Source organism: Sinocyclocheilus anshuiensis, unplaced genomic scaffold, assembly GCF_001515605.1.
Source record: "Sinocyclocheilus anshuiensis isolate Anshui unplaced genomic scaffold, SAMN03320099.WGS_v1.1 scaffold877, whole genome shotgun sequence".
Classification (NCBI taxonomy): Eukaryota; Metazoa; Chordata; class Actinopteri; order Cypriniformes; family Cyprinidae; genus Sinocyclocheilus; species Sinocyclocheilus anshuiensis.
Window position 1 is genome coordinate 1,665,962 of NW_015557181.1, and position 26,426 is coordinate 1,692,387.

General features: G+C 33.4%; 4 protein-coding genes across 4 annotated transcripts in view; 1 reads left to right on the forward strand and 3 right to left on the reverse strand.

Annotated features, from left to right (window-relative positions):
- LOC107678618 (soluble guanylate cyclase 88E-like) overlaps window positions 1-763 on the reverse strand; it is a 10,697-nt gene extending 9,934 nt beyond the window's left edge. The window contains exon 1 of the mRNA XM_016473962.1: window positions 636-763. Coding sequence (XP_016329448.1) covers window positions 636-755 — 120 coding nt within the window. The 5' untranslated portion in view covers window positions 756-763. The remainder of the gene's footprint in view (window positions 1-635) is intronic.
- Window positions 764-5,750: 4,987 nt separating this feature from the next.
- LOC107678631 (myozenin-2-like) lies at window positions 5,751-13,756 on the forward strand. Its single transcript, XM_016473977.1, has 5 exons — window positions 5,751-5,826; window positions 8,413-8,555; window positions 9,971-10,133; window positions 11,880-12,063; window positions 13,475-13,756. Exons 1-5 carry the CDS (start codon window positions 5,751-5,753, stop codon window positions 13,656-13,658), a joined length of 750 nt encoding a protein of 249 aa, XP_016329463.1. The 3' UTR covers window positions 13,659-13,756.
- A 1,733-nt stretch (window positions 13,757-15,489) lies between these two features.
- LOC107678629 (pre-mRNA-splicing factor RBM22-like) lies at window positions 15,490-19,036 on the reverse strand. The gene is made up of 4 exons (XM_016473975.1): window positions 18,977-19,036; window positions 17,080-17,180; window positions 16,819-16,991; window positions 15,490-15,976 (listed from the first exon to the last, which is right to left on the reverse strand). Exons 2-4 carry the CDS (start codon window positions 17,149-17,151, stop codon window positions 15,856-15,858), a joined length of 366 nt encoding a protein of 121 aa, XP_016329461.1. The 5' UTR covers window positions 17,152-17,180; window positions 18,977-19,036; the 3' UTR covers window positions 15,490-15,855.
- Window positions 19,037-21,942: 2,906 nt separating this feature from the next.
- LOC107678619 (long-chain-fatty-acid--CoA ligase 1-like) overlaps window positions 21,943-26,426 on the reverse strand; it is a 17,510-nt gene continuing 13,026 nt past the window's right edge. Inside the window, exons 15-19 of the mRNA XM_016473963.1 lie at window positions 25,287-25,403; window positions 24,221-24,364; window positions 24,038-24,139; window positions 23,820-23,891; window positions 21,943-22,528 (exon numbers count right to left, since the gene is read on the reverse strand). Coding sequence (XP_016329449.1) covers window positions 22,388-22,528; window positions 23,820-23,891; window positions 24,038-24,139; window positions 24,221-24,364; window positions 25,287-25,403 — 576 coding nt within the window. The 3' untranslated portion in view covers window positions 21,943-22,387. The remainder of the gene's footprint in view (window positions 22,529-23,819; window positions 23,892-24,037; window positions 24,140-24,220; window positions 24,365-25,286; window positions 25,404-26,426) is intronic.

Below are 26,426 nucleotides of genomic sequence, written 5' to 3' on the forward strand. Positions count from 1 at the left end.
TCGCACTGTAGACCTACACAAACACACACACATATACACCAAGAAAACGGGTGTTGCATTTATTTTGAAATGCTTTCCACTCAGAAATTGCTAGAGAATTGCACTAATGATTACAGAAAAACAGAAAGTAACACATTGAATTAAATGTTACATTTTGAAGTAGAAAGACTGAAATAGTATTTTGCTCCAGAGTCACATATGTGCATCTCAAAATACATCTTTGTCTTGCAGTCTAAAATCTATAATCAAGGTGACCACTTTAATAGACAGTTTCACCAATTAACCCAATATGGATCATATTTTAAAATATACTGATATGTTTTAAACATCAACTGTGCATACAAAATGTTTTGATATATGACATTTGAAAAATATAAATTATGGGTGATTCCTCAAGTGAACGCATTTATACCTATCTGGAACAATAACTATTTGTTTATTCGTGCTACACTGATCCCACTCGGCTTGTTATTTTTAGATATAATTTAAGGAATTAGTTGTAATTTTAACACTTTTTATAAATGAAATGCCTGTTTCTTGTATGTGAGTCTTAAAATAGATGAAAAGTCTTTCAGTGTAAGATCCCTAATCACAGACAATTCTAACATGATGACATTCATCACAGACATTCTAACCTGATGAGTTACGAAGGAGTGCAGTCTGACATCGGCTCTCTCTCTGACCAGTTTCCACACATCATCACCGTACGACTCCTTAATGAAGTCATGAAGACTTTCACACAGCAGCCCGTACATCCTGACCACACAAGTCTGAACGTCTGGACTCCAAGACAATCTCCAAATCTCACTCCAGATATTACACAACTGTGAAACAATCAAGAATAAAGACACAAAAAAGGCAACATCAAGAGATCACTGTCCTTCTAAAATATATAAATCAATCACAGTCGACATGTTTGTCTGCTCTTTCGTGACGATGAAGCCTGAACTGTCTTATCATCACATGAAAACTCAAAGTGTAGCTAGTGTGTGAAGTGAACTGACCGCCTGTCTGTCCGTCTCAGAGGTTTGCAGCTCCTCCGGACACAGTCCCGGTCTTAAGAACAGCGCAGGGGGAGCTAGAAACATTTTCAAAAGAGCCACACTTATACTGAAAAACTCTTCAGATCTATTGTTGTGATGTCAGCGGCTGGTGACTTTGAGTACTTACAGCAGCAGACCTCTCACGCACACATGCTGCTCTTTCCTTTGACCTGGACTAAACAATTTTACAATTGCATCATTCAATATAATGTGTGACATAACAGAAATTGTGTACTGAATGATTAATACATATCAAATATCATTCAAACATTTAGGGTCAGTAGGATTCTTTTTTTAAGGAAATGAATACTTTTACATAGCAAGGACACATTAAATTGATCAAAAGTGAGTGACAGTAAATACATGTATAATGCTGTAATCAGTGCTGGCTAGTAACTGATTATATGCAATCTGGATTGCATAATTAGATTCCAAAAATTAAGTACTTGTAATTAGAGTATAATACATTTTAAAATGCTTATAATCTGTTACTTTTTAATGGATTACATATTATTCACACTTTATGTCAAAATTATTCATAATTTATTGATTCTGGAAGTCTGGACAAAAATATTTCAAATCATGAAGACTTTAAGTGTGTAATGTTGTTGTTTTCACGTTTATTAAATATATATAGTTCATATAATGCAAGGATACCCAAATGAAGTGAAGTGAAGTGACGTGTGGCCAAGTATGGCGACCCATACTCAGAATGTGTGCTCTGCATTTAACCCATCCAAGTTAAATGAAAACCACATTCACACATTTACAGTTCTCTGATGTCAGTTAATGGTCACATTGACATGCAGGTAAACAAATAAAATAATTATATTTTTAGTGTTTAATTGTTTACATTGTTTATATTTTACATTTTTATGACTTAATTAGTAGGTTTTTTATCAACTCACTATTTAATCTCTGTCATCTCACTAATGTAGTGTTTAATGCATTTTATGATGTTGATATAATTTTCATTCTCTTTGCTTTTTTATGTCAATATGATATGTTTAATGGTAAGATTAAAAAAAGCAAACAAACAAGTTGATAAAAAAGCAATCTAAAAGTAATCTAAAAAGTAGTCAGAATACATACCTAAATACCTAAAATGAACCTAGATTACGTTACTAAGGTTTTCATTTGAGTTTTGTTTTTTTTTTCAATTAAAAAAAATGCTCTTTTGAATGTTTCAATCATCAAATAACTGAAAATTCAGCTTTGACATCACAGGAATAAACAATTTTTTTAAAATATATCCAAAAAGAAAACTTTTTGACAAGAAATTGTAATTTAAAACAACAAATTATTAACTTTTTGAAATATATATTTAATATTTAAAATACTTAAAGCAATATTTTACACACATACACACACACACACAAATATATATATATATATATATATATATATAGAATACATTTACATATATACATATAATATATATAGAAACTTCTCACAAGAAGAAAATTAAACTTCCTGTTTTTGTCTATAATCAATATGGTTTGTGTGGGAAGCCACAAAGAAAAAGCACATTTTCATATCCACTTGCCTCACACACATTTAGATCTTGTGCTGATTCAGAATTAGAAGAGGAACTGACAGCATTTTGTTTTTTCCTGCCAAGTGTGCAGAAAGTCTGGGTCAGGTTCACACACACACAGCATCCGTACACCCCCGCGCACACGCCTCTCTCATGAATACTCATTTACTAGTTTCACACCTATTTGGATTAAGTTCATTATCATGCCTATTTAAGTTCTTCTGTTTTTGATCTTCCCTTCTCTGGTATTGTTGTCTGTTTCATTGCTGTTTATCTGTGGATTTACCAGAGACTGCATGCTTTATTTAAAATAAATACCTTTGTTTAGGGAACCTTATCCTTCTTTGTCCTTCTTCATCGAACACTAAACGTGACCTGCAAAGATACATGGAAATTGCCTTCATAAATGAGCCTCTTATTGGGAGCTTCCACAAGCCAACGTTTCAAGGAGGGAGAAACCTTGTGCAGGAGTTTATTGATAGCTGCTATTGCGCTACCTGCAATGACCGCACCTTGATGGAGTGTTTTAGGTGTGGGCTGGATCCCTGTTGGACCCTGAAAAAAAGTACATCAATTTCGCACTATGGGTAGATGTAGAGCTCACGCCTGCCGTGATGGACGAACCAGAGACTGAGAAGTGGACAGAGCCAAGAATTGCCCCAAAGCATGAGCTCCACCGTGACTCTGACCAGGTGTGCGAGCCGGTCCTAACATCTGTGGCAGTAGTGGTATTAGTGGAGCTCAATACTGATGATCGGCTGATTGATTGGGAAAAGGAGGAAGTGCTTGCCTGCCACCACTGGCTCTAGTCTCCAGCACTTCTGATCTTTCTTTGTCAGGTATTGTTTGTGCCTAGCACACTGTTTTGTTGCTGTTTACCTGTGGATTGACCTGAGCCGGAATTATTTAATAAATACTTTTATTTAGGAAACCTCCTTGTTTAGCATCCTCCTTTGTCTTCTTCGGACACTAAATGTGACAATAACATTGTTATGAATTTAAATGCATTCATGCCACCTTTGAGCCTTATTAAACAGTCTATAAATATGCCTAAATGCCACTTTTGTGTTCTGTGCCATCTCTGTATTGCAAAGATTTTAATTTTGAATTTGGTTGATTATTTCTTTTGATTGGTAACTTATTCTTCCTGATTGTGGCTCATTCTAATGGAATCTATTGTTTTGTTTTTGTTTTTTTTTTAAACATTATAAATATAAGTTTATGAATTTGACAAAGGAAGACATTTATTAAGGTTATAAAAAATGTCATTACAAAGATAAAAAAATACCCCTGCGAATCACTTTAAGGAGTCAAATATTGCCTCATTAATAGGTTTAATAGGTTTCCGTTTGAATATAAAACATTTGAACAAAAGTATTAATAAATAATAGAAAATGGTTCTTTTATATTGTAGTAATATTTTACAACATTGCTGTATTTCTGATTAAACAAATGCAGCCTTGGTGAGCAAAAAGGACTTTCAAAAGCATAAAAATTAAAAACATTTTAAAATATCTTACAGATTCCAAACTTTCGAATGGTAATTCACAGGGTAATTAATGTAACATTTATTTATACCTCAATACAGAAAAAAGCAACCATATAGAAAAGAGATTTTATACTTCTGTTATACCTCAATTGTGTCCCACAGAAATCAACAAGATTAAATGCAGAGCAGATTGGGAAAAGACATTTCAAAAATGATCTTAAGCTCTCAAATTGTGCTCGGATCAAACATCACAGATCTCAATACGAATTCAAACAGTTCTCAGATCCTTCAAACTTTCCCAAGACTAAATGATCCAAGCCTTTAGCGCCGCATTTAAGCTCAGGTCAAAGGTAAAGGTCCAGATGTGACCCTGACAGTGAGACTAAAACATGAATCATATAGATGGCTCTTAACCACAACAAACACAAATACACACAGACATACAACATACAGACCGGTCCACATGCAAAACTGGCATCAGGTTGTTATTATGGGGGTCAGCAGGGGTGCGTCAGGGACTAAATGCTTTGCCCCATTTAGCTCCTGTCGTTTGGCTAAATTAGCAGCGATGATGTCATCGGGCAGGGGCTGCGATGAGTCTATAGAAACCAGCTTCACGCTGCTGCGCTCTCACACTCAGATCAGCAAACACACCAAACATCGTCTTCTCCAGCACACACTCAGGTAAGCCAGAAACTCGCTCGTCTGGGTACGAGGGATGTGCGTGTGTGTGTGTGTGTGGGGTCATCTAATCCGCACAGCAGCTGTGTAAACGCACAGTGTGTCCAATCAGATGTAATCTGTAAATTCTGAACTTTTAACATGACAAAATGCTTCCTGTAGCTTCAATGAGAACAGCAGAATGACAAAGAGGAGCTAAACTAAGGAGTTAAAAAAAATAAACTGAACATTTTAATTAAAATTGCTCCAATGAAAAAAAAAACCATACAGTAACTCCAGTCAAAAGATTCTGTCAAAAAGCATTTCACACTGAGTATAGTATTATCACAAATTAACTTTCATTAGATGCCAATATTTACCCTCTAGAGTTGACTTTTATGGACATTTTGGACCATGTAAAACACCCTGCCTGTCATCTTCTAATGTCAAATACTAATTCAATATCAGTTATCATATATACTGTTACCTATTAAATCAACATGCAAGTCATATTTTATGCAATACTATAATTTAATTTATTTTAATTAAATAAAATGTATTATTTTTAATAATAATACATTTATTTTATTATTACAATATATTATTTTATATTGTTGTTTAATATTTTATCAAAATAATATTATAAAAACTTTATTAAAAACACACTGGATGTTATTATTTTATGCAATGATGTTATACTGTCAAAACTGTATTTTCCATCCCCTTACCCTAAAAAATTAAAATATAATTTTTACATTTTTAAATTTGAAATAAATACATTTAAATGTTACAATTACAATACAGGGGAATTCATTACAAAACATTACTAGTACAAAACTACAGCAAGTAAAAAATAATAATAATATTAATAGTTATCATCATTAGTAATTGTATTAATAATAAAATAATAATTACATAGTATTGCTTAAATATTAAATATAATAAAACTATTATTACTATTATTATTATAAGCAGGATATGAATCACTTGCTGTGTTGTGATGTGTGTTCAGACCGAGAGGATGCAGACGGCACAACGTAGTCTCACCAAACAGAGACAGCAGCAGGCCATGATCCTCAGCAGAGAGACAAAGGGAGGTAAGACACGCACACTGGTTTCCATGTTTTCTGGGGACATTCCATAGACGTAATGATTATTGTATAAATTACGTTAGACATAATGATGTTATACTGTCAAAACTGTATTTTCCATCCCCTTACCCTAAAAAATAAAAATATATGCTGTTTTCCTCAAGACGACCAAAAAAAAATGTCCCCACAAGGTCAAAATGTACTGGTATTACTATCTTTGTGGGGACATTTGGTTCCTATAATGTAAGGAATACCAGACTCACACACACTACAAAAACACTTAGATGAAGCCCTATAGAAGCAAAAAAAACACACACACACACATTCCTACAAAATGACATATCATGATAAAAAATAATCAGAGCAATCATATGGTGACTGTGGACAGACTTCAGACTTGTAAGGACTCATATGAGAGACGGTGCAGTTGATTGGCAGGAGCAGAACTTTTATTAAACGTATTGTGTAATTCTATTATATATTATGTTATTTAATCAGTATGGCATTATCTTACTTAAAATATTATGTATAATCATGAAAGTAATCAATATACTAATCAATATGTTGAATTATTCCCAATACTGGATGTCTTAATGAGGATTGTATGTATGAGGGCCCTTCCATTGGGCAGTACCGGTGGTTTCCATTGGATTGTACCAGTGAACTTAAATAACCCAATGAACTCTGGGTGATTTCCAGAATTTGACAGGAACAAGTAAACAGATTTGATGAATGTCTCATGTGACCACCGACAACCAATGGGAGGCGGCAAAATTAAAGTTTTTAAAAATTGGTTGATTTGGCCAAATTCCACCATTAAAAAATGGACCAGGTGGGCTAGTAATAAATTGTGGCAAACCAGACAGGCATAACCAATAAAAAACCGGAACTACCAACTTTGGTAAGAGAAAAGGGTATAAAACGGATGCGTGGACAGACAGAGACTTCAGATGCGGTTACCGTTATCTCGGCTTTGTTACTTTGTTTAATAAAGTCTTATTTTAACATCTGGAACTCTGCTTCTTGAGCTTCATTGACTACATTGAAGAAATGTATCATTGGCTCCGCGACACAACAATCGAAGCAGATTCTTCCTCAGTCACTTGAGTTATTTAAACGGAGGGAAATCTCCACATCCAACATTCCTGAAACTATCCCAATGCCTCAGTGTGTTTGTTTGCGCTTTTCCGTTGACGTAAGCCACAGCGTGTCCGATCTGGCATCACGGCAACTCCAGCTCAGCTGAATCCAACTCTGGAGAGGGAATTTTATAAGAATAATAAGCCACGGGCCGCTGCTGGCATGAGCCCTGGCAGGAATGCCCTCACTGAAAATGCCACTTTAGGGCAAGTCCATTTCTCCAAGGGTTCCACATTACTGCAGTCTAATAATAATCATCACTGTTACCCGTATAACACGACAGCAGCGGTGACAGAAGAACCCGAGAGCAATGACAATGCAAGAGATCAGATCAGTCAAAAAAAAAGAGCGGCCCTAAAAAAGCATTTGGACAGTAAAGCCCCACTTAGAAATTACTGATGTAATAAAATATCAGTCCAGACCGTTAACAATGAGATATGAGACGCCACCACCAAATTACATCATCATAAAGCACTTTACACCACCAGATGTTTTTCATCTTTCAGAAAGAAGCTCACCACAGCTGCATTTGTTTAATCAAATTTTTATTTGAAATATTATTACATTGTAAAATATTACTATTATTGTAATATGTAATATATTACATGGTAAAATATTATTATTACAATGTAAAATAATTTTTTTTCGGTTTGAATATATTTAAAAATGTGATTTATTCTTGTGACACAAAGCTGAATTTTCTGGAGCCATTACTCCAGCAGGGACATTATAATGAACTAAAACTAAAACCATTAAAAAATGTTGTTACTTGAAATAAATGTGTAATATTTCTAAATAAAAATTAATTTGAAAAAATATATAGGCTTTAAAATGACATGCAAGCAGAAAATCTAGAAATAAAATCTAACTCAAAACTATAATAGTATCTCAGTGACACTAAAATAACTTACAGCGAGTTTTATAGAATTTTATTTATCATAGTTTTTTTCTTTTTAATCTTTATTTAATTATTTAATTTAATATTGAATTCTTTATTTAATCAGGGCATTTCTAGGGCTTCTTGTCATTTTCTGTGGTTATTTGTCTGCTGTTTCCTTCCTAAATTCTCTACAAGCTCCATTTTGTTTCTTCAGAAATCATTCCAATATGATGATTCACTGCTCAAGAAACATGTCTTATTATTATCGATGTTAAAAACTGTGATACATTGGATACTTTAATGGAAAGTTCAAAAGAACAGCATTTATTTGAATTAGAAACTTTTTCTAAAATTATAAATGCCTTTACTGTCCCTTTTGATCAATTTAATACAAACAAATCCTATTGACCCCAAAATTGAATGCATCTGTATTAATCATTCAGTACCGTGGTAAAAAACTGTTCCAAAAACAAAAACTCTTATGAAAATTATATCCATACTTTAAAACACTTGACAAAGATCAAGGATGAATAACACTAATGTCACTAAAGCGACTTTGTGTGTGTGAGAAGGTCTGAACCTTGGGAAGAAGATCAGCATTCCTAGGGATGTGATGATGGAGGAGCTGAACCTGAACACCAACAGAGGATCCATCATGTTCCAGGAGCGCCAGAGGAGAGTGGAGAGGTTCACGCTGGAGAACTCTGTCTTATTCGTAAGACACCCTGTTCTGTGACACACAATTTCTGGGAGAAAAATTTTAATTGTAAATATTTCATTTCAAAATGTAATTTATTTCAGCTAGTGGACAAGAGCAACAATTCCCATTTTTAGTTTAAAAAGTACTAAACTAAAACTATATATAGCCTACATATATGAAAAGTTCATTTGCAAAAACCGATAAACGCCACTTTAAAAAAAAAAAGAGCTAATTGTGAAATGAAAACGTGCATTATTCTCCACATATAGCGCGATCTGAACCCTAAACACGTTTTGTCAAAAAAGCCGGTTTTGTCCACTTTCAAGGCACGAGTTCACGTTTTACTGCAGAAGCCGACAAGCGCCCTTATTGTTTTTGAACAGAAGCCGATAAGTCCATTTTAGCGAATCAGCGCGCTGTATTCAGGTCAGGTGACAAGGCTACTTTCACCTTGAAAAGACGTGCTAGCTAGGTGAGCGTGATTCACCAAGTACAACATGTTCCTGGATCAACATCCTTGTTGATCCTGGAACAACATTCGTATCAAACAATCAGAATTGAGGGATAACTTTTCAGGAAATATCTGTTTTAGGCTTACAATCAGGGTTAGGTGTTTCTACACCCTTGTTAATCGGCTATCATTTCACACTGTTTTTAGGAATAAATTATGGGTAGGGTTAGGTTTAGGGGTAGGGATTGGGTTAAGTCTATATTTTTGGACAGTTATGTTGATCCAGGAACATGTCTTACTTGGCAAAATCACGGCGACCTGCTAGCTGAGAGGAGTTTCGTCAAAGCTGACTAAAAGTGATCGAGGATGGATAATTCGACGAACTTGATGAACCTGTGATACCTTCTTCAGGGCGAAAAAGGAAAATAAAAGCTGAAATATGGAGTCAATATAATGCCACATATATATGCAAATTTTGCAAAACTTTATTTTCTTTTGCAAAACTTTATTATTTTGCATATATATGTGGCATTTTATTGACTCCATACTCAGGCACAATCTAAATATAATAACATAAAAATAAAATACAATTAAATATAATAATATTAATACATACATACAAATAAAATCTATTTAAAAATATTAATAAAAACTCTAATATTATATTAAAATCAATGATAGTAAAGTAACACTGTTTAATACTTAGGATAATCATATCTATGAACAAAAGAATAAAAAAGAAACACAGGTTCATATATAGCAAATATAAGGTCATGTGACAGATATGCCCAGAATATCACCTGGATTTACTGCAGGAATCCATTTGATGAGGTAATGAAACCCGTCTCACATTCTCCTGCTGGGCATCCTTTATGTCAAACACTCCCAACTGCAATGCTACCGATTAGAAAAGACAGGTATGCATTCATGCTTTACGAGACACTGGATAAACGGCTCTGTCCTAAACGTCTTCCATCAGAACAACATGGAACAGAACCATATCCAGAACCAGAACCACATAATGACAGACATGCAGGGAGGGAAAAAAACCCTGCTGTATCCAGTGGCCGGTAAACACAGCCTCGTCACCACGCTCAAGAACACAGTGGCCAAGAAAGGAAGCCCAAACGTCCTGGTACCAGGTACACACGCTTGATTATTAATTACCCAATACATGACATTTATTGTCATTTCTCACATGGGTTTCGATACGTTTCATTATATCATCATTAGTGACTTGAGCAAACCTGAAATCCAAAGTAGCCTCTGAAATTGGACTAGTACCAATAAGCTACCACCTAGCAACTATTTAGGATATCCTAGCAACTGCATAGCAACAAACCAAAAAATACTCTGAACACCTTAGCAACTGCTTAGCAAAACCCTGGTAACCACACACAATACCTTAGAAACATGACAGTGAGTTTTGCAAAAACAAGCATTTCTAACATTTTATAAAAAAACATCAAAATCTAGTTTATATTTATAATAACTTTAATTTATAATAGTTTTAATTATACATATCTAACTTTAAATTGTCTTAGTAAGATTAACAATTTGTGTTAATAATCTTGACTCAAAGCACACAAAACCTTGCACTGTAAATAATGACTTTAATGTAGTTTTATTCATTTATCTTCCAGTAAAATATCTAAAAATCTTTAAAACAAGATAAATGTACTTGTTGAGAGCAGCGTTGTTATTGCTAACTACCACTATCAAAAACTATATTAAAACTTTTTAAAATTGTTTTGGTAATTCAAATAAAAGAAAATAAAAGAAAATATGAATATTAGATGAAAATTTTACACAAAAAAAGAAAGAAAGAAAAAACTGAAATAAGATGAAATTGAAGTACAAACATTATTAAAACTGGAATAAATTAAAGCTACATTAAAATATTTTTAAAAATAATAATACAAATAAATGACAAAAGAACATAAAAAAAATTACCAAACAAAAATGAAATTAAAACTGCAAATATAAAAATAAAAAGCTAATTCAATATCTTAAATACTTTATTATATATATAATACTTATATACATAATCCATGTAAATTGTGTCTTTAATATAAACTAGCAAAATAACAAAAATAAATATGAAAAAATACATACTTTAATATGTATTTATTAACATACATATAATTAAAATTAACAAGGCAAGGCAAGTTTATTTATATAGCACATTTCATACACAATGGTAATTCAAAGTGCTTTACATAAAAGGAAGTAAAATAATCATAAAAAAAATCACAACAATAAAACAGGGAACTTAAAAACTTTTTAAATGATTTAGAAATTGATTTGAAATGAATTTAAAACAGTTAACAATAGAAAATGACTATACATAAAATACAGAGCAAAAAATCATATTCAGACATTAAATATATTAAAGGAATTGTTTTAAAAACGAAACTGGTCCTCTTTGATATCTTATGTATTGGTGTTTCTCAAGTACACTTATCTTGCTTCAAGAATTTTTAGATATGTGACCTGGAAACAGACGAAACTGATCGTTAAGAAAATTATTTTTGCAGTGCATAGAAACACATAAGTGTATTTTTGAATATGATGAGCATGCTTGTATGTATTTCTGACGTCTTTGAGAGCAGCTTCACTCATCTGATGAACTGTAATCATTAGCTCGTTGCTGCGCTTAATTAATTCTGTCTAATGTTCTTCCTCCGTCTGTGGAGCCCTTAATAAACATCCATCTCCTGTTTCCATCTCCTTATCTGCCCATGGCCCCTGAAGGGACCGGTCTGGATGTGCGCTCCTGAGCGAGCTCTATGAGCTAAACGCCGTAGCATGCTAGAATGCGCTTCAGGACAGCAAAGCTCCCTCTATAATTGGCCTGTGAATCACCAAGCACCATCCTATCCTTTTAGGCTACTCTGGACCGCTTAGAGAGATCCCTCGAGAAAAATTCAACGCCACGGTGATCCCGAAGTCTTATTGTTCGCCGTGGCGGGAAGCCCTGGGAGAAAATGAAGAGCTTCTGCCTTCACTCAACACTCAGAGAGTGGAACCGCCACAGAAACTCCCGCCGGCGAACTACAGGTGCTTTAACAGGTAAGAAAGTAGCTACCGCTCAGGGGAAGTCTGTTCACTCGGCGGCCATATTTGAAACGGCGAAATTCTGAAATCTCAGAAAAACCAACTTAATTGGTGAATTAATTAATAACCAAGTAATTCAACAAGCAGCATTCGGGAGTCTTGAAAGTCCCAATCTGATTCAAATTCATTATGACTGCTGAAACAAAACGGAAAGAGTTGCATCAAACGGTTCATCGATGCATCACAATAACGTGACTCAATATACTGCAGCCCATAGGGTTGGGATTCCCCTGTAACAGCTTCTTTATTTGGGAGGGATTAAGTCTTCATTCTCTGCGGTACCAGAAAACCGAGGCAAAACATGATATGAGAAACGGCCTTGAGGGTCACCAAGAGGTTTTGGCACATTAGCTTCATGCATGCTGATGGTGTGCCTTAATCGCGACAGTCTTAACATATTTAGGTTAACTGAGCAAGGGCATTTTTTCTTGCCTTTTACATGGCTTGAAAGCGCATAATCTCCCATGAAAAAAAGCAGAATTTACAGGAGATTTTACATTATTTTAACCATAATTTGTATTTGCCAACAACACTCACTAAAGCAGCAACCTCCCGACATTATCTCCCGCTCTGTTCAGAGGGCGCAGGTCAATAAATACAGACACGCGCAGTCGTTTTCGTTTCATGCAAAAGGCATTTTGGTTAAAAAACGAACGAACGTTATTCAGTAATAAAGCTAATTATTATAAAAACCAATGCAATTGCAATTTCAAGCACTTTATCCAAAGTCCAAGCACTTTTCAAGGATTTCAAGCACCCGTACGAACCCTGTAAATAGTAATATAAAAAAAGAAAACACAAAAGCATGTCAAAAGCACATAAAATGAGTAAAACGAAACTAAAAGTAAATGAAAATATACAAAAAATTCTATGAAAATTACAATAGTAATACATTTTATAAATTCATAAAATACTGAAGTAAAATAAACGAAACCTAAATAGTAATATAAAACAGAAAACACACAAAAGCTATGTTTATATATTAAATATATTTATATATTATATAAATTATATGAATATAAATATATACATGTAAATACATGTATTTTCTAAATATATACTGTATGTGTGTGTATTTATATATACACATAATAAATATACACAGTACACACATATGTAAACAAAAACTGTTATTTTGGATGCGATTAATCGTTTGACAGCACTACTAAAAATTAAAATGAAAACTGAAAATATAAAAATAGAAATGAAAACTATAATAAAAATACATAACTGTAATAATAATAAATATAACAATACAACAACACTGCATTGAATACTCAGAAATATGCCACATGATGGAGGGGAATGGGTTGTGAGAGCACTTGCAGATTCAGTTCAACTCTTCTTTATGTGGTTTTTGTTTTAGAGCTGCAGTGCCATTTGGAGGTCCAGTGCGCAGTCAGAGGGTGATTCCTGTTATTGGCTTTGAAGCTCTGGAGACTCCAAATCTTTCTGGCATGACCTTGACCACCATGTCGAAACGACGCAACTTCAACAGAGCCCCGCGGGGATGGGGCATCGGATACTCGCCTGAGTCAAATGACCTGTGAGCTCGGCGCTGATCCACACCTGTAACATTAGAGGAAAAGACTGCCACGCCGTAAAGACCTGCGCTTTGCACTTTCAGGCCGTCCCATTATGTTCCCGGCAGGTGAAAGGCCAGAGGAGAGCAGCTGGAAAACCAACATTAAACATCAGGATAAAGATGATTAGGATGAGGAGATGGTTTTAGCTCAGTGCTGGATGAAGGAAGTCTTGGTTGTTCTCTTAAACCGTTAAAGGAATAGTTCAGCCAAAAATGACAACTTGCAGAAAGTTTTATCCATCCAAAGATGTAGATGAGTTTGTTCATTCATGGGAACAAATTTGGAGAAATGTAGCATTGCATCACTTGCTCACCTGCAGTGAATGGGTGCCTTCAGAATGAGAGTCCAAACAGCTGATAAAATGTTCAGCAAATTGTCTTTTTGGATGAACTATTCCTTTAACACTGCTATACAATAATACATTGATGATGATACATTGATGTGTAAAGACACGAAACGATCGGTCTGTGCAAGAAACTGAACAGTATGTATATTGTTTTTTACCTCTGATTCACGCAATGTCTGAACTGTCCTGAGCGCGTCCTGAGCGCTTTGACCATTGACACTCCTAATTGAGATTGTAGATAGAGTGTCAATAGTCCATTTGAGAGATAGGTGGCGGTAATGCACTTATAAGTCTGCCGTAAAGCAAGAAGATGAAGAAGACGCGTCACACGCTGGCTGTCGAGGACGCGCTCAGGACAGTTCAGACATTGCGGTGAATCAGAGGTAAGAAAACGATATAAATACTGTTCAGTTTCTTGCACAGACCGATCGTTTCATGTCTTTACACATCAATGTGTCGTCACGAGCCGCAGGGTTTAATTTGGTTTTGTTTGTGTATGTTTTTTTTTACTCTCAAAGCCGTGATTCACATTCACTTCCATTATATGACTGACAGACTGCAACGGTTTGAGTTAAAAATCTTCGTTTGTGTTCTACTGAAGAAACCAAGTCACCTACATCTTGGATGCCCTGGGGGTAAGCAGATAAACATCAAATTTTCATTTTTGGGTGAACTATCCCTTTAAGCACATGGAAAATATGTGTTTGATATTGCATTAGATGACTAAATATAAAAAATCTATTGTTTTCACACTGAACTCTTTTTTTTTTTTTGTCAAATATTTTTCTTGTAAAATGTGTTTGTGCATCTTTCTTAAAATAAAAAGCACTTGCTTTGATATGTTGTGTCTAATGCAAAAGTGTCTAAATACTTTGAGTCGCTGTGTTTCTTAAAAACAGCAGACTGCACATTTAATGATGGTTAGTTTAATGTTCACAAAAGAAAATTGTAACGGTAGGCTCTTTCAATAAAAAGTACTTGTTTTTGAATTTCTTTTTTCATGTTACAACAGAAAAAACCTGAACTGACAGTTCATTAAAAAAATGCTTCAGAACACAAAGAAAAACAGAGAAATATTACAAAACGGCATGAAAACAAATATCAAGTTCTTTTTACCCTTAAGAGAAGCAAGACAGTGGCTATGCAACTATCACTTACTTAAAAAAAAAATTTTTTAACATAGTTGCTTCCTTTACATAGACACTAGATTTAATTATGTTAAATCTCTAGATGTAAGAATGAATGGCGTGGGTGTGTGGATCTCACAAAAACAATTTAAATTAAGCAATTATTTTTTTACAAAAAGAAAATGAAGCCTACTTTTGGACCATAAACATTTGCACGAATTAAGCACTAATTATCCACCCAAATTGTCAGTAATCTACCGTAATGCAAAACGTCTCAGGTTACTTATGTAACCATGGTTCCCTGAGTAGGGAACGAAAAATGGGTTAAATTTTTCGTGTCAAACTGCAAAAAGTCCTAAACAGCGCTTTGTTTTCAATGTAAACTCAAGTTAGCATTTTGATGATGTTTTAAACACCTTGACTGATGATAACGAGGAGGCAGAGAGTTTGTGTCTGAAGTAAGATGGGTAAACTTTAATAACAAGGGCCTATTTGTTGGTAAGCTGTGTCTGTGTGTAAGATGTGACTGATGCATGATGATGTGGCACTGCACTCACAATAGCATCCCCAATCACATGACCATACCATTGTATACCAGTCAATCACTCTGTATCTCTGATGACATCACCTTCACAGATCAATAACCGCAGCAGTGAGGGAATCTTTACTAGTCCACATGAGGAGGCAATCAATCGCAGCATGGACCTGGAAACATGGATCTGAAGGGTAATGGATCTGGCCTGGAGGTCTCAAAGCCATCGGAGGAGGTGGAGGAGGGCCCATGGGGTGGAACATGGGAGGTCCAAAACCTGAAACCATAAGCAGACCGTATTACTTGAAATAAGATAATCTTTAAAAAATAAAATATGAAAAAAAAAAACTTTCAGCTACTTGCCAAAGCAAAAAATTTCATTTCATTTTAAGTACTTCATATTGATGTACTAAATTAAATTACTAAAATGAAAACAAAATTAATACAAACTAACAATTAATTAAAAATTAATTAAAACTACATAGACTAAAAATACCACTAAAAATGGTTTATAAAAACGATTTTTTTATTTCCAAAGCAACATTTTCATTAAGTTTAAATTCATGTACTAAAATAACTAAAACTAAAATAACATTAGTAAAATGAATAAAAACTAAATGACAAAAATACAACAAATTTACTAAAACTTTCAAATTAAAATATAATAAAATATAAAAATAAAACTCAAAATATTAATAAAATATAAAGGATACTAAAATAACACTGCTCTATATCACTGTTATACACGCAGAGTTTTTGAATACTTCATTCAAACATACTGAAAACCCACTTTAAGATTTAAAATGACAATAATTGTAATATGTCCAAAATCACCCCCTTATTAAAATACTGCACGCAAAAATTATATTTTTATCTTTATCTTTTTAATTAGAAAAATATAAAACCTGTAAGCCTAAAGAAGGTCAATTGACCAAAAAGTTGCTGATTAAAATATTTTTGTATTGAATGCATAATGCATTATAATGGATTTATGTGAAGTCAGTATCAATATTGGTATCTGTGATACTTGCCTTCTTTCATAGTACTTAAAGAAAAAATGTACTGACATTATAAGTGAATGATTTAACCACTTAAAACACTCGAACTCACGAGTCTGACCTGTAGGGACACTCCTCTCCTCTCTTACACTCTCCCTTCACCCAGAAGGAGCAGATATGGGGTCTGTTGCGTTTGTAGTACGGCGTGGTTCGTGCCAGCTTCAGCAGCATGTCACTGAGGTTCTGTGCTTTACCCAGCATCCCCACCGGTCTGGTACCGTCTGAGTTCTGGATCTGACACAGACAGGAAACCAACCACATGCTACAATTTCACATATTTCTTTTTTTCAGGCATTGGATTTCTTAGATGTAATATTGTTACCTCTCTCTCCATGTTCTGAGTGTAATATTCCTTGTTCACGTCAGACCTTGGCATGTCGTCTTTAATGGACATGCCCGTGTCTCTGACCTGGATTGGAAGACCTGTAAAAACAAACATTATTTCAGGCCGTTGTTCCCAAATGTTTCTGTCAGTCAAATCAATTTGATGTGAGATTTTGTTCTGAGATTTTAAGTTAATATTTTGATAATTTAACACCACATTCTCATGTGCATGTAAACTATTTTTTATTTAATATTTTTAATTTTAATTGTTTTTATTTTAAATTTATTTTTTGTAATGTTTCTTTTTATGATTTAATGGATACACAGCCCTGATTTGCTTAAAAAAAAATTTTTAGTTCAAAAATATCAAATATATATTTAAAAAAATATCAATCAAAACATTCTGTCACATACAGTTTGTTCACAAAATAAGAATGAATATTTTTCTAATTAAATAAAGAAGTGTGACAGAATGCCATTGCAAACATACCTTCTGATATACAGGGTTATTATAGTCAACCAAAAATTAATACCATTAAATATAATAATAATAATAATAATAATTACTTGAAATAAAATTAATTATATATTTAAAAAAAAATTATAATTTCAGCTAGATGCCAAAGCAACATTTCTCATTTGAATTTAGTTTAACAATGTACTAAAATAACTTAAAAAAAAAAAAAAAAACAGAGAAAAAACTAAAAATTACAAAACAAAAAATGACTTTAAAATTAAAATGAAAATATAAAAATAAAAACTCTAAATATTAATAAAAACTATGATAGTATCTCAATTATACTAAAATGATACAGCTGATTTGCAAAAAGGCCTAATATTACCTAAAATATAAATTTTGGATATTTTTCTTACAAAAAGGCATTGATTCGCTACAGAAGGCCTTTGTTCACCCCCCGGAGCTGTGTGAGACACTTTTTTTATGGATGGGCACTTTTTATTTAACTGCTTTTGGACTGATGCATGCAACACCCGCTGAGTGCCATGAAACAGCTTGAAAGATCAAAGACAATTTTTAATATAACTCCGACTGGATTCGTCTGAAAGAAGAAAGTCATATACACCTAGGATGACTTGAGGGTGAGTAATTTATGGGCTAATTTTCATTTTTGGGTGAACTGACCCTTTAAGGGCATTCAGGACAGCCAGTTGTCATAACACATGACAAAGCGATTATTATTTTGGATGTTTGAACAGAACAGCATGTGCTGACATTTGGTGCATCTAAAATCAGCTGTCTGTAAATAATGTCTTGAAGACACTCTGATATAAACAATGGGACAGCTGGATACAAATAAATAACAGAGACGAATGGGTTATATAAAGCCTTCTTAGACATCCCAACAATGAAATACACAAAAACACCAAATGCACATTGGTTTTAATAACTAGCAGGTAAATTAGCGGGTTGTTGTGGCGTGACCAACTTTATGACATTTTATCAATTTTTTATAAGCTTTTTGTCAACGTTTTTAAAGTATTTTCATTTGTCTCTTCTAAACTGATATATTTTGTGAATTACCAAGTGGCTACGTGAGAATAAATAATAAGTAACAAACCTTTTATCCTGATAATGCCAAAAAGCGTCATAACACTCATTACTAATACTTGACAGTTATGTAAAGATATTTGTAGAAAACTTCTATTAAGACCTTCATTCATCAAAATTTCTCTGTAAACTTCATTAACGATGTATTTTATAGTCTAAATAAGTATCTGAACAGCACGCGCGAGCAGAGTGCACGAATTATTATTAATTTCTATAACTGTCAGATGAAAAAGTGGTTAAAAACTCTTTCTTTCAAAAAGCGAAGAAACAGACACATTTTTGATACAGTCTGCAGTGTGTTACATGTTTGAAAATCATTAAAACATACCGAATCTTCCCAGTTCTGTCTGTTGTAGGTGTTTGAGCCCAGGGACGTAGCCATATTGCACGCACGACGTGGAAATGACAACGACGTCACGACGTCACGCGTCCTCTTTACGAAGCTGTTTTTGGGGAAAGATTGTATGTAATACTAAAACCAATAAAGTACTATAAAACTGGAAAAAAAAGAGAACCAATTGGTTTATATCAATGGTTTATTTAAAAATTATTCAAATATTAATTTATAAAAAATAATTTATATTTATATATATAGAGAGAGAGAGCGAGAGAGAGAGAGAGAGAGAGAGTGATGTCATATGCTAGATCTAGAGATTCGCCAAGAGATCTGCAAGAATACATCATGCAATTGATCATTTAGCTATTTCAGCTTTTTTTTTTTTTTAAGTGAGGATGAGAGCTGCTCCACTACCTAAATGTTTACCTAGGCCATCATTGGCTGGCTAATGGACTGAATAGGTTGTAGATGGCTCAGTCCATTTCTTCCTTAGCTTGTTTGGCAGCCTTGGGACCTCAGCAAGAGTCTAGAGAGAGAGAGAGAGAGAGAGAGAGAGAGTACTGTGTAGATTTTATTTAATGTATTCGTGTGTTTGAAGTGTATAAAGTTTATTAGGACATGTAAATATTGAAATTAATATATAATTCTTTTAAAATAATTATATTATATTTTTGCACACAGGCATGCTGGTATATACATTAACCCAATTTTGTATTTAAATGCAATAATAATACAATAATACAAATTATTATAATAAACAATCTAATGAATAAGTGCAAGTATTTTGAACATGGATAATTCGGATTATCCCATGAAATAAACTGCATGTCTTGTCTCTTTTTTAATATATAGAAATATAAAATAATAAAATTCTTGATAAATAACTTTAAAAAAATAAAATATAACTTAACTAAAGTATACGTATAACTATTAGAATATTTTAAAACCTACAATTTCAACAAATCAGTTAAATATATCTACTAAATGACATTTTTAATTGTTTCTTTCTATGCAGTTCTAACAAAGTGCAACCATAGGAAATAAATGGTTTTAGTCACATGACTATTTACATGAAATAAACCTACAATTTAATTTTCACAGCCCTGAAAGAAAAACAGCTTTAACCAACTCTTCATCATCCATAAATCATATTTAATTTTAATCATATACATCTCTTACATGGAAAATTTACATTTATGATTATTGTCACGATAATGTATTTTAGTACAACTGAGTCATTTTAAGAGTGCACTTTAGTTTGTCACACACATGACAGTTGCTTTGGCTTATCTACTGGTCCTTTCACACACAAGATAAAGCTTGAATAAAACAAACAATAAAAACAACCTGTGCATAATAAACACAATTACAATGAACATGAAGCAGCAACCATCAATAAGGACACATGTGGAAAGCTCCTGTATTCTGCAATGCTGTTACAGCATAATGATATGAGACAGGTCACGTCTATAATATACACCTGAAAACATCTGCCAAATAGCCAACAAAATTAGATGAGAATGTAAGCGGTCTTAAAGTCAACATTAAAGATGAGGAAAGCATCAAATAGACAGCATATGGCTTATATAGGTACATATTATAATCTCACAGGCTGTGTTTAAACTCAATGGACCTTATTCATGAAACACAAGCAAAACTAATTGGAGTAAATCATTCATAAAAACAGATTTATTAACCATTTGTACACATTTTGTAAGGCACTATTCTTCGTAAAGCTGCTTTAGAATAAGTTCTATACAAATATATAGAATTAAATAGAAAAATTAGCCAAACAAAAATCTGCTTTGCTAGTGTTTCTTGAATAAAGGACCAATAACAGTAGTTTTCCTAAAATACAAAACTTTCCTTTTTTTTAATTTACGTCCTGTTAATAAAGAGTCCAGAAAAAGGCTTCAGAACATTAAAATATCTACTGGAAGACATAATCATGAAATATTTCCCACTCTTCATCTAGTGTGGGGTGTGTGCTTCGCCCTTCATGTTGATCATGAGGTACAAAATCATTGGCTTTTTTTTTCTTTTTTCCTCTCTCATCAACAACACTCAATGCAGCTGAGATGTCCATTAATAAGGCACACTTTCCCCTGAGACAGTACATGATATTTCCCAAACACACACATACACAATGTAGCTACTGCCACTGAAGCAATAGCTTAAAAAAACATTTTATAGAAAGGCCACAAACTTAAAAATGAAGGTTTGCTGTATTAAAGGAATAGTTTGCTTAAAATGTACTCAAGCCATCCAAGATGTAGATGAGTGTTTCTTCATAAGAACAGATTTGGTGAAATGCATTACATCACTTGCTCAGCAATGGATCCACTGCAGTGAATGGGTGCCGTCAGAATGAGAGTCCAAATAACTGATAAAAACATCACAATAATCCACACGACTCCAGTCCATCAATTAACACCTGGTGAAGTGAAAAGCTGAGTGTTTGTAAGAAACATTTATTGATTTATTTGATTTATTAACTTCAAACTGTCACCTCCTGGACAAATACCAAAAGTCCATAATAACACTTTCTCCAGTGAAAAAGTCCATCCCCTGTTGTCCCCTCACATCAGAATTCACCGACATATTTGTTTAAAACTGTTTTGGACTGTTTTCACTTGTAAATGTTGCTTGATCTGTGCATTTTTCTCTTCTGTTTCAATTGAGCTGACTTTCACTGGATAAAGCAATATGGATAGAGGACTCTTATCATATTTTAACTGGAAGCAATGGTTTGAAGATCAAAAAGATGGATTTGTATCTCACAAACATGCAGCTTTTCTCTTCATAAGACTTTAATTGATGGACTGGAGTTGTGTGGATTACTTGTGGATTATTGTGATGTTTTTATCAGCTGTTTGAACTCTCATTCTGACTGCACCCATTCACTGCAGAGGATCCGTTGCTGAGCAAGTGATGTAATGCTACATTTCACCAAATCTGTTCTTATGAAGAAACACTCATCTACATCTTAGAGTGAGGATGATTACATTTTCAGCAAATTTAAGCAGAATAGCATGTCTGGCTTATCTACATCATCTCATTAGAAAAAAATGCACAAATAAAAGAGGAATATTATTTTGTCCTCAATAACAGCATTAGGTTGTGGATTTCTCTTCCCTTTCTCCTAAAATAGTCAAAGGCAAAAATTATGGTGTCAAAATGTAGGGATGTTTTCCTGAGGCATGATCTTTAAAGCTGAAGTCGAGTCGAGTAACACAGCTGATCTAGGGTATATAATCTTATTCTGAAAGGCATATAAAACTGATGCTACAGTATCAGTTGACAACAAGCTCTCTCAGGCCTCTTGTTTTGAACTAGGTCTTTTCAGTCATGGGACCCAGATCAGCTCTGTTACTCTGAAATATCTGAGGCACTTCCTCTGCTTTACATTTGGGTGTTGGAGTAAAGCTCATCGATCAGGTTCCTGAAGCAGTTCCTGAGATCAGCGCGTTTGGCTTTCAGGGTGGGCGTCAGGAGGCCGTTTTGGATGGAGAACATCTCGGTGTGAAGAGCAATGTCCTTCACCTGAGAAGTGAAGATGATGAAAAAGCAGTCATCATTTATTAAATCATTTCTTTATGCATTTTAATGCACTTAAAAATATTTAGGCCTAAATTTAGGATTTATATATGTGACCCTGGACCACAAAACCAGTCATAAGGGTCCATTTTTTGAAATTGAGATTTCTGCATATACAAGTTCCATCCTAATAAACTTAGGGCCAGTTTTACTAAACGGGGCAAATTAGCATGAGAGCACAATTCCAAAACAGCGCCCCTCACACACACACACGCACACACGCACGCACGCACACACACACGCACACACACACGCACACCATGCGCAAAACTCCGCATTTGAACAGTCAATAGCAAATACTTAAACTAATAACAAAACAGTAGCTGATTCAACAAATTAGCATAGTCACGAATAAACAATAAAGAAATAAGCCACAGTACATTGAAAAGAACCGGAGGCCAAAAATGAAGGTTTGCTAGAAGTTTTGATAGATCTGGTATTGCGAGACTCCTAGTTGAGGGTTGAAGTCATCTTTTGAAATCGCATCATATGACCCCTTTAAGACATGCTTTTTAGGGCGTTAAATAATGGCGCAAATGGCAGTAATTTGACAAGCGCAAACGTTAGTAAAACGCGTTGTGTGATTCATTTGAATATTCTCCTCCCATAACTTTTGTCTGAAAGAGAAACTCCTAAAAATGCATATTCAATAAGGTCAGGCACAAAAATAACTGTCCACGCCTTTTCAGCGCTAATTCGTCACTGTGCATCTTTGGTATTGCGTGACTCCTAGTTGAGGTTTCAAAGTCGTCTTTAATTTCCTGAAGCAAATTAAAAATAACATGGCTTGGCAAACGATATGTTCGGATAATGTCTTCTTCTAGCATTCCAAATAAATTAATACGTGGAAAAAATCCTCTCCCTTCTACCACGCGCTCTCTGTTCTTTGCTTGCCTCCTCTAGAAACAATAATTGCAGCCATTTCAAGTGCAAAATAGTTTAAAGGGGTCATATGATGCTTTTTCAAAGATCATTATTTTGAATTTATGGTAATTCAAAGTGCTTTTTGTGCATGCATTTTGAAAATATGATTATTTAAATAAAATCAAATGCAAATAAATAATAAACTATGCCATGATTGTTTGGAGCGCAGAAATCATACTTGGTTCTTACCAGTTTCATTTATATATAATTCACAAATATGCAGCACACATAAAGTTTATTAGTTTAAGTTAAAACTGTATAATCCAAATGAATGGAAATTAATATTTTTTGAGTCTATCCAGACGAACCTCACCTGTTCAAAAGACTTCAGGCCACTTTCTTTACCCAATTTGACAATATCCTCAAGAATGGCTTTCTTCACCTCCTGAAAACAAAGACACATTATTTACTCTCAAACTTTGTGATTTGTTAGATATTTGCATTTTATTCAAGACCCAAATATACCCATGCATGCAACTCTCTGACAAGTGTGGAAGTGAATAAAAATGCACACGGAAGATCTGTCTTTACCTTATTTTTGCACAGTTCTTCATACGAGCCCTCTATGCCTCTCTTCTTGGCCCAGCCGGGCAGAAAGTCTGGATCTGGCACAATGATGGCTACCAGACAGGCCTGGGGAGAAAATGAGAGAACAATAAATAATAAAGACTTGTTCTGTAATGCCTCCACTTGTGTGTTGTTCTCACTCCTCACCTGCAGACTGTCTCCATGTACGAAAGCCTGCGCCACAGCTTCACTCCTGATGTAAATGTTCTCGATCTTCTCTGGAGCGATGTATTCACCCTGAGCCAGCTTAAAAATGTGCTTCTTACGGTCCACAATCTTTAGAGTGCCATTCTGAAAAAAAAAATGGTGTGGTGGTTAAGTATATATGTATATACAGATTTACGGGCATCATTTGTCTTCATGTATATATAAATTTGCCAGGTTTCAATTTGATTCTTTCACTAATAACTGAAAACTATAAATTAAAAGAACTATCAAAATATTTCCAAATAGTCCATTTAAATAATGGCATATTTTACATGAATTAAACCTGTTCTGCTAAAAGAACCAGAAGCTAAATAGTTATTTAAAATATGAACATTCATGAACAGACACTTATGTTAGAAAATTTGTTAATTTTTACAATTATGCTCATCAAAAATTAGCAGTATGCAAACAATGTTTTGTCAGTGATTGGGTGTTTGTTTTAGTGAAGTGGGGTGTTTTATTTTAAATACACTACTATTCAAATGTTTGGGAAATTAATACTTTTATTCATCAAGGATGCAATAAATTGATTGACATTAAAAACGTTACAAAAGAAATCCATTTCAAATACACGCTGTTTCCATAAAAATATTAAGCAGTAAAACTTTTTCAGCATTGATAATAAGAAATGTTTCTTGAGCAACAAATCAGCAAATTATTAATTCTGAAGGATCATGTGACACTGAAGACTGGAGGATTGATGCTGAAAATTCAGCTTTGATCACAATAATAAATTACACTTTTATATGTTCAAATTGTAAACAGTTATTTTAAATTGTAAAAATATTTCATATTACCGTTTTTACTGTATTTCTGATCAAATAAATGCAGCCTTGGTGAGTAGAAGAGACTAAAAACATTTAAAAAAAACAAACTTGAGTAGTTTTAATTCCACATGTACACATTTAATTAGCTGTAATAGTGTATCTAAATTTTTCATTTTCTAAATTAGAATAAAATGTGCCTGTGAACACAGAATGAAGGTCCTCTATTAAACCACTCTTACCGGCAGCCACCTGCCAATGTCTCCTGTGTGAACCCAACCATCTTCACCAAGAGCCTCCTTCGTCTTCTCAGGGTCTTTCAGATACCCCTTAAAAACATTAGGACCCCTCACACACACCTGCCAGACACAACACACAACACACCTGTCAAATCAAATATGTGAAAGACCACATGCAAACACACAACTAATAACACATACACACACACATCAATGCTATTCCTGTTAAAGCAGCACTATGTAACTTTTTCCGTGTTCAAAATGTATATAATGTATATAAAAATGTATATAATGAGCGAGTACATCATGAATTAATCTTCCAAACCGCGTTTCTAAAACCATGAAAAAAAATCATTTTATTTTTTTAAACAAAATAAACCTTAACTGAAATAAATACATTTTAGTTACTAATTTTTTGGGGATAATTAATTTAGTACATTTACATCACTAATTTTCTAGTTTAATTTTAAGTACTAAAATAACTAAAACTAAGTAAACTTAAATAAATAAAAAATAATAAAAACTAGATATATTTAAAAATAAAAAAATTGAGATATATTTAAAAAGAAATAAATAAATCACAAAAACTTTCAAATTATTGTGAAAACAGAAAAAATAAAAGAACTCAAATTATTAACAAAAACTAATAAGTGTCTCTTTTTTTTTTTTAAAGCATTAACAAAAAAAACTTCATACAACTGCAACATTTTTAATTTATTTCTCACATTACCTCGTTCCACCACAATAAATAAAAATTTATTTAAAAATGTATTTTAAAAAATTATTTATTTACTATATACTTAATATACAAATTAAGTAAATACAGTAGGCCTATATTTAAATTACAGTATAACGTATACATTTTCAAATACATATTCATATCAAAAATTGATTTTTTTTATTATCCTTATCATTTAAGGAATAAATAAATAAAATTTAAACATATATATTAGTTCGGTCAAATGATCAATCGCATCCAAAATAAGTTTTTGTTTACATAATATGCGTGTGTGTACTGTGTATATTTATTATGCATATACAGTATAAACACACACACATACAGTATATATATATATAGAAGATATTTACATGTATATACATTTATATATTTATATTCTTATATTTTAGATTATATATAAACAT

Excerpts from the sequence above, each read along its gene's own strand:
- LOC107678631 (XM_016473977.1), top strand. The coding sequence starts at position 5,751 with ATGCAGACGGCACAACGTAGTCTCACCAAACAGAGACAGCAGCAGGCC. Across the intron at positions 5,827-8,412 it reads CAGCAGAGAGACAAAGGGAG|GTCTGAACCTTGGGAAGAAG; the intron begins GTAAGACACGCA and ends GTGTGTGAGAAG. Across the intron at positions 8,556-9,970 it reads TGGAGAACTCTGTCTTATTC|AACAACATGGAACAGAACCA; the intron begins GTAAGACACCCT and ends GTCTTCCATCAG.
- LOC107678629 (XM_016473975.1), bottom strand. The coding sequence starts at position 17,151 with ATGTCCATTAAAGACGACATGCCAAGGTCTGACGTGAACAAGGAATAT. Across the intron at positions 16,992-17,079 it reads CTCAGAACATGGAGAGAGAG|ATCCAGAACTCAGACGGTAC; the intron begins GTAACAATATTA and ends TGTCTGTGTCAG. Across the intron at positions 15,977-16,818 it reads GGAGAGGAGTGTCCCTACAG|GTTTTGGACCTCCCATGTTC; the intron begins GTCAGACTCGTG and ends TTATGGTTTCAG.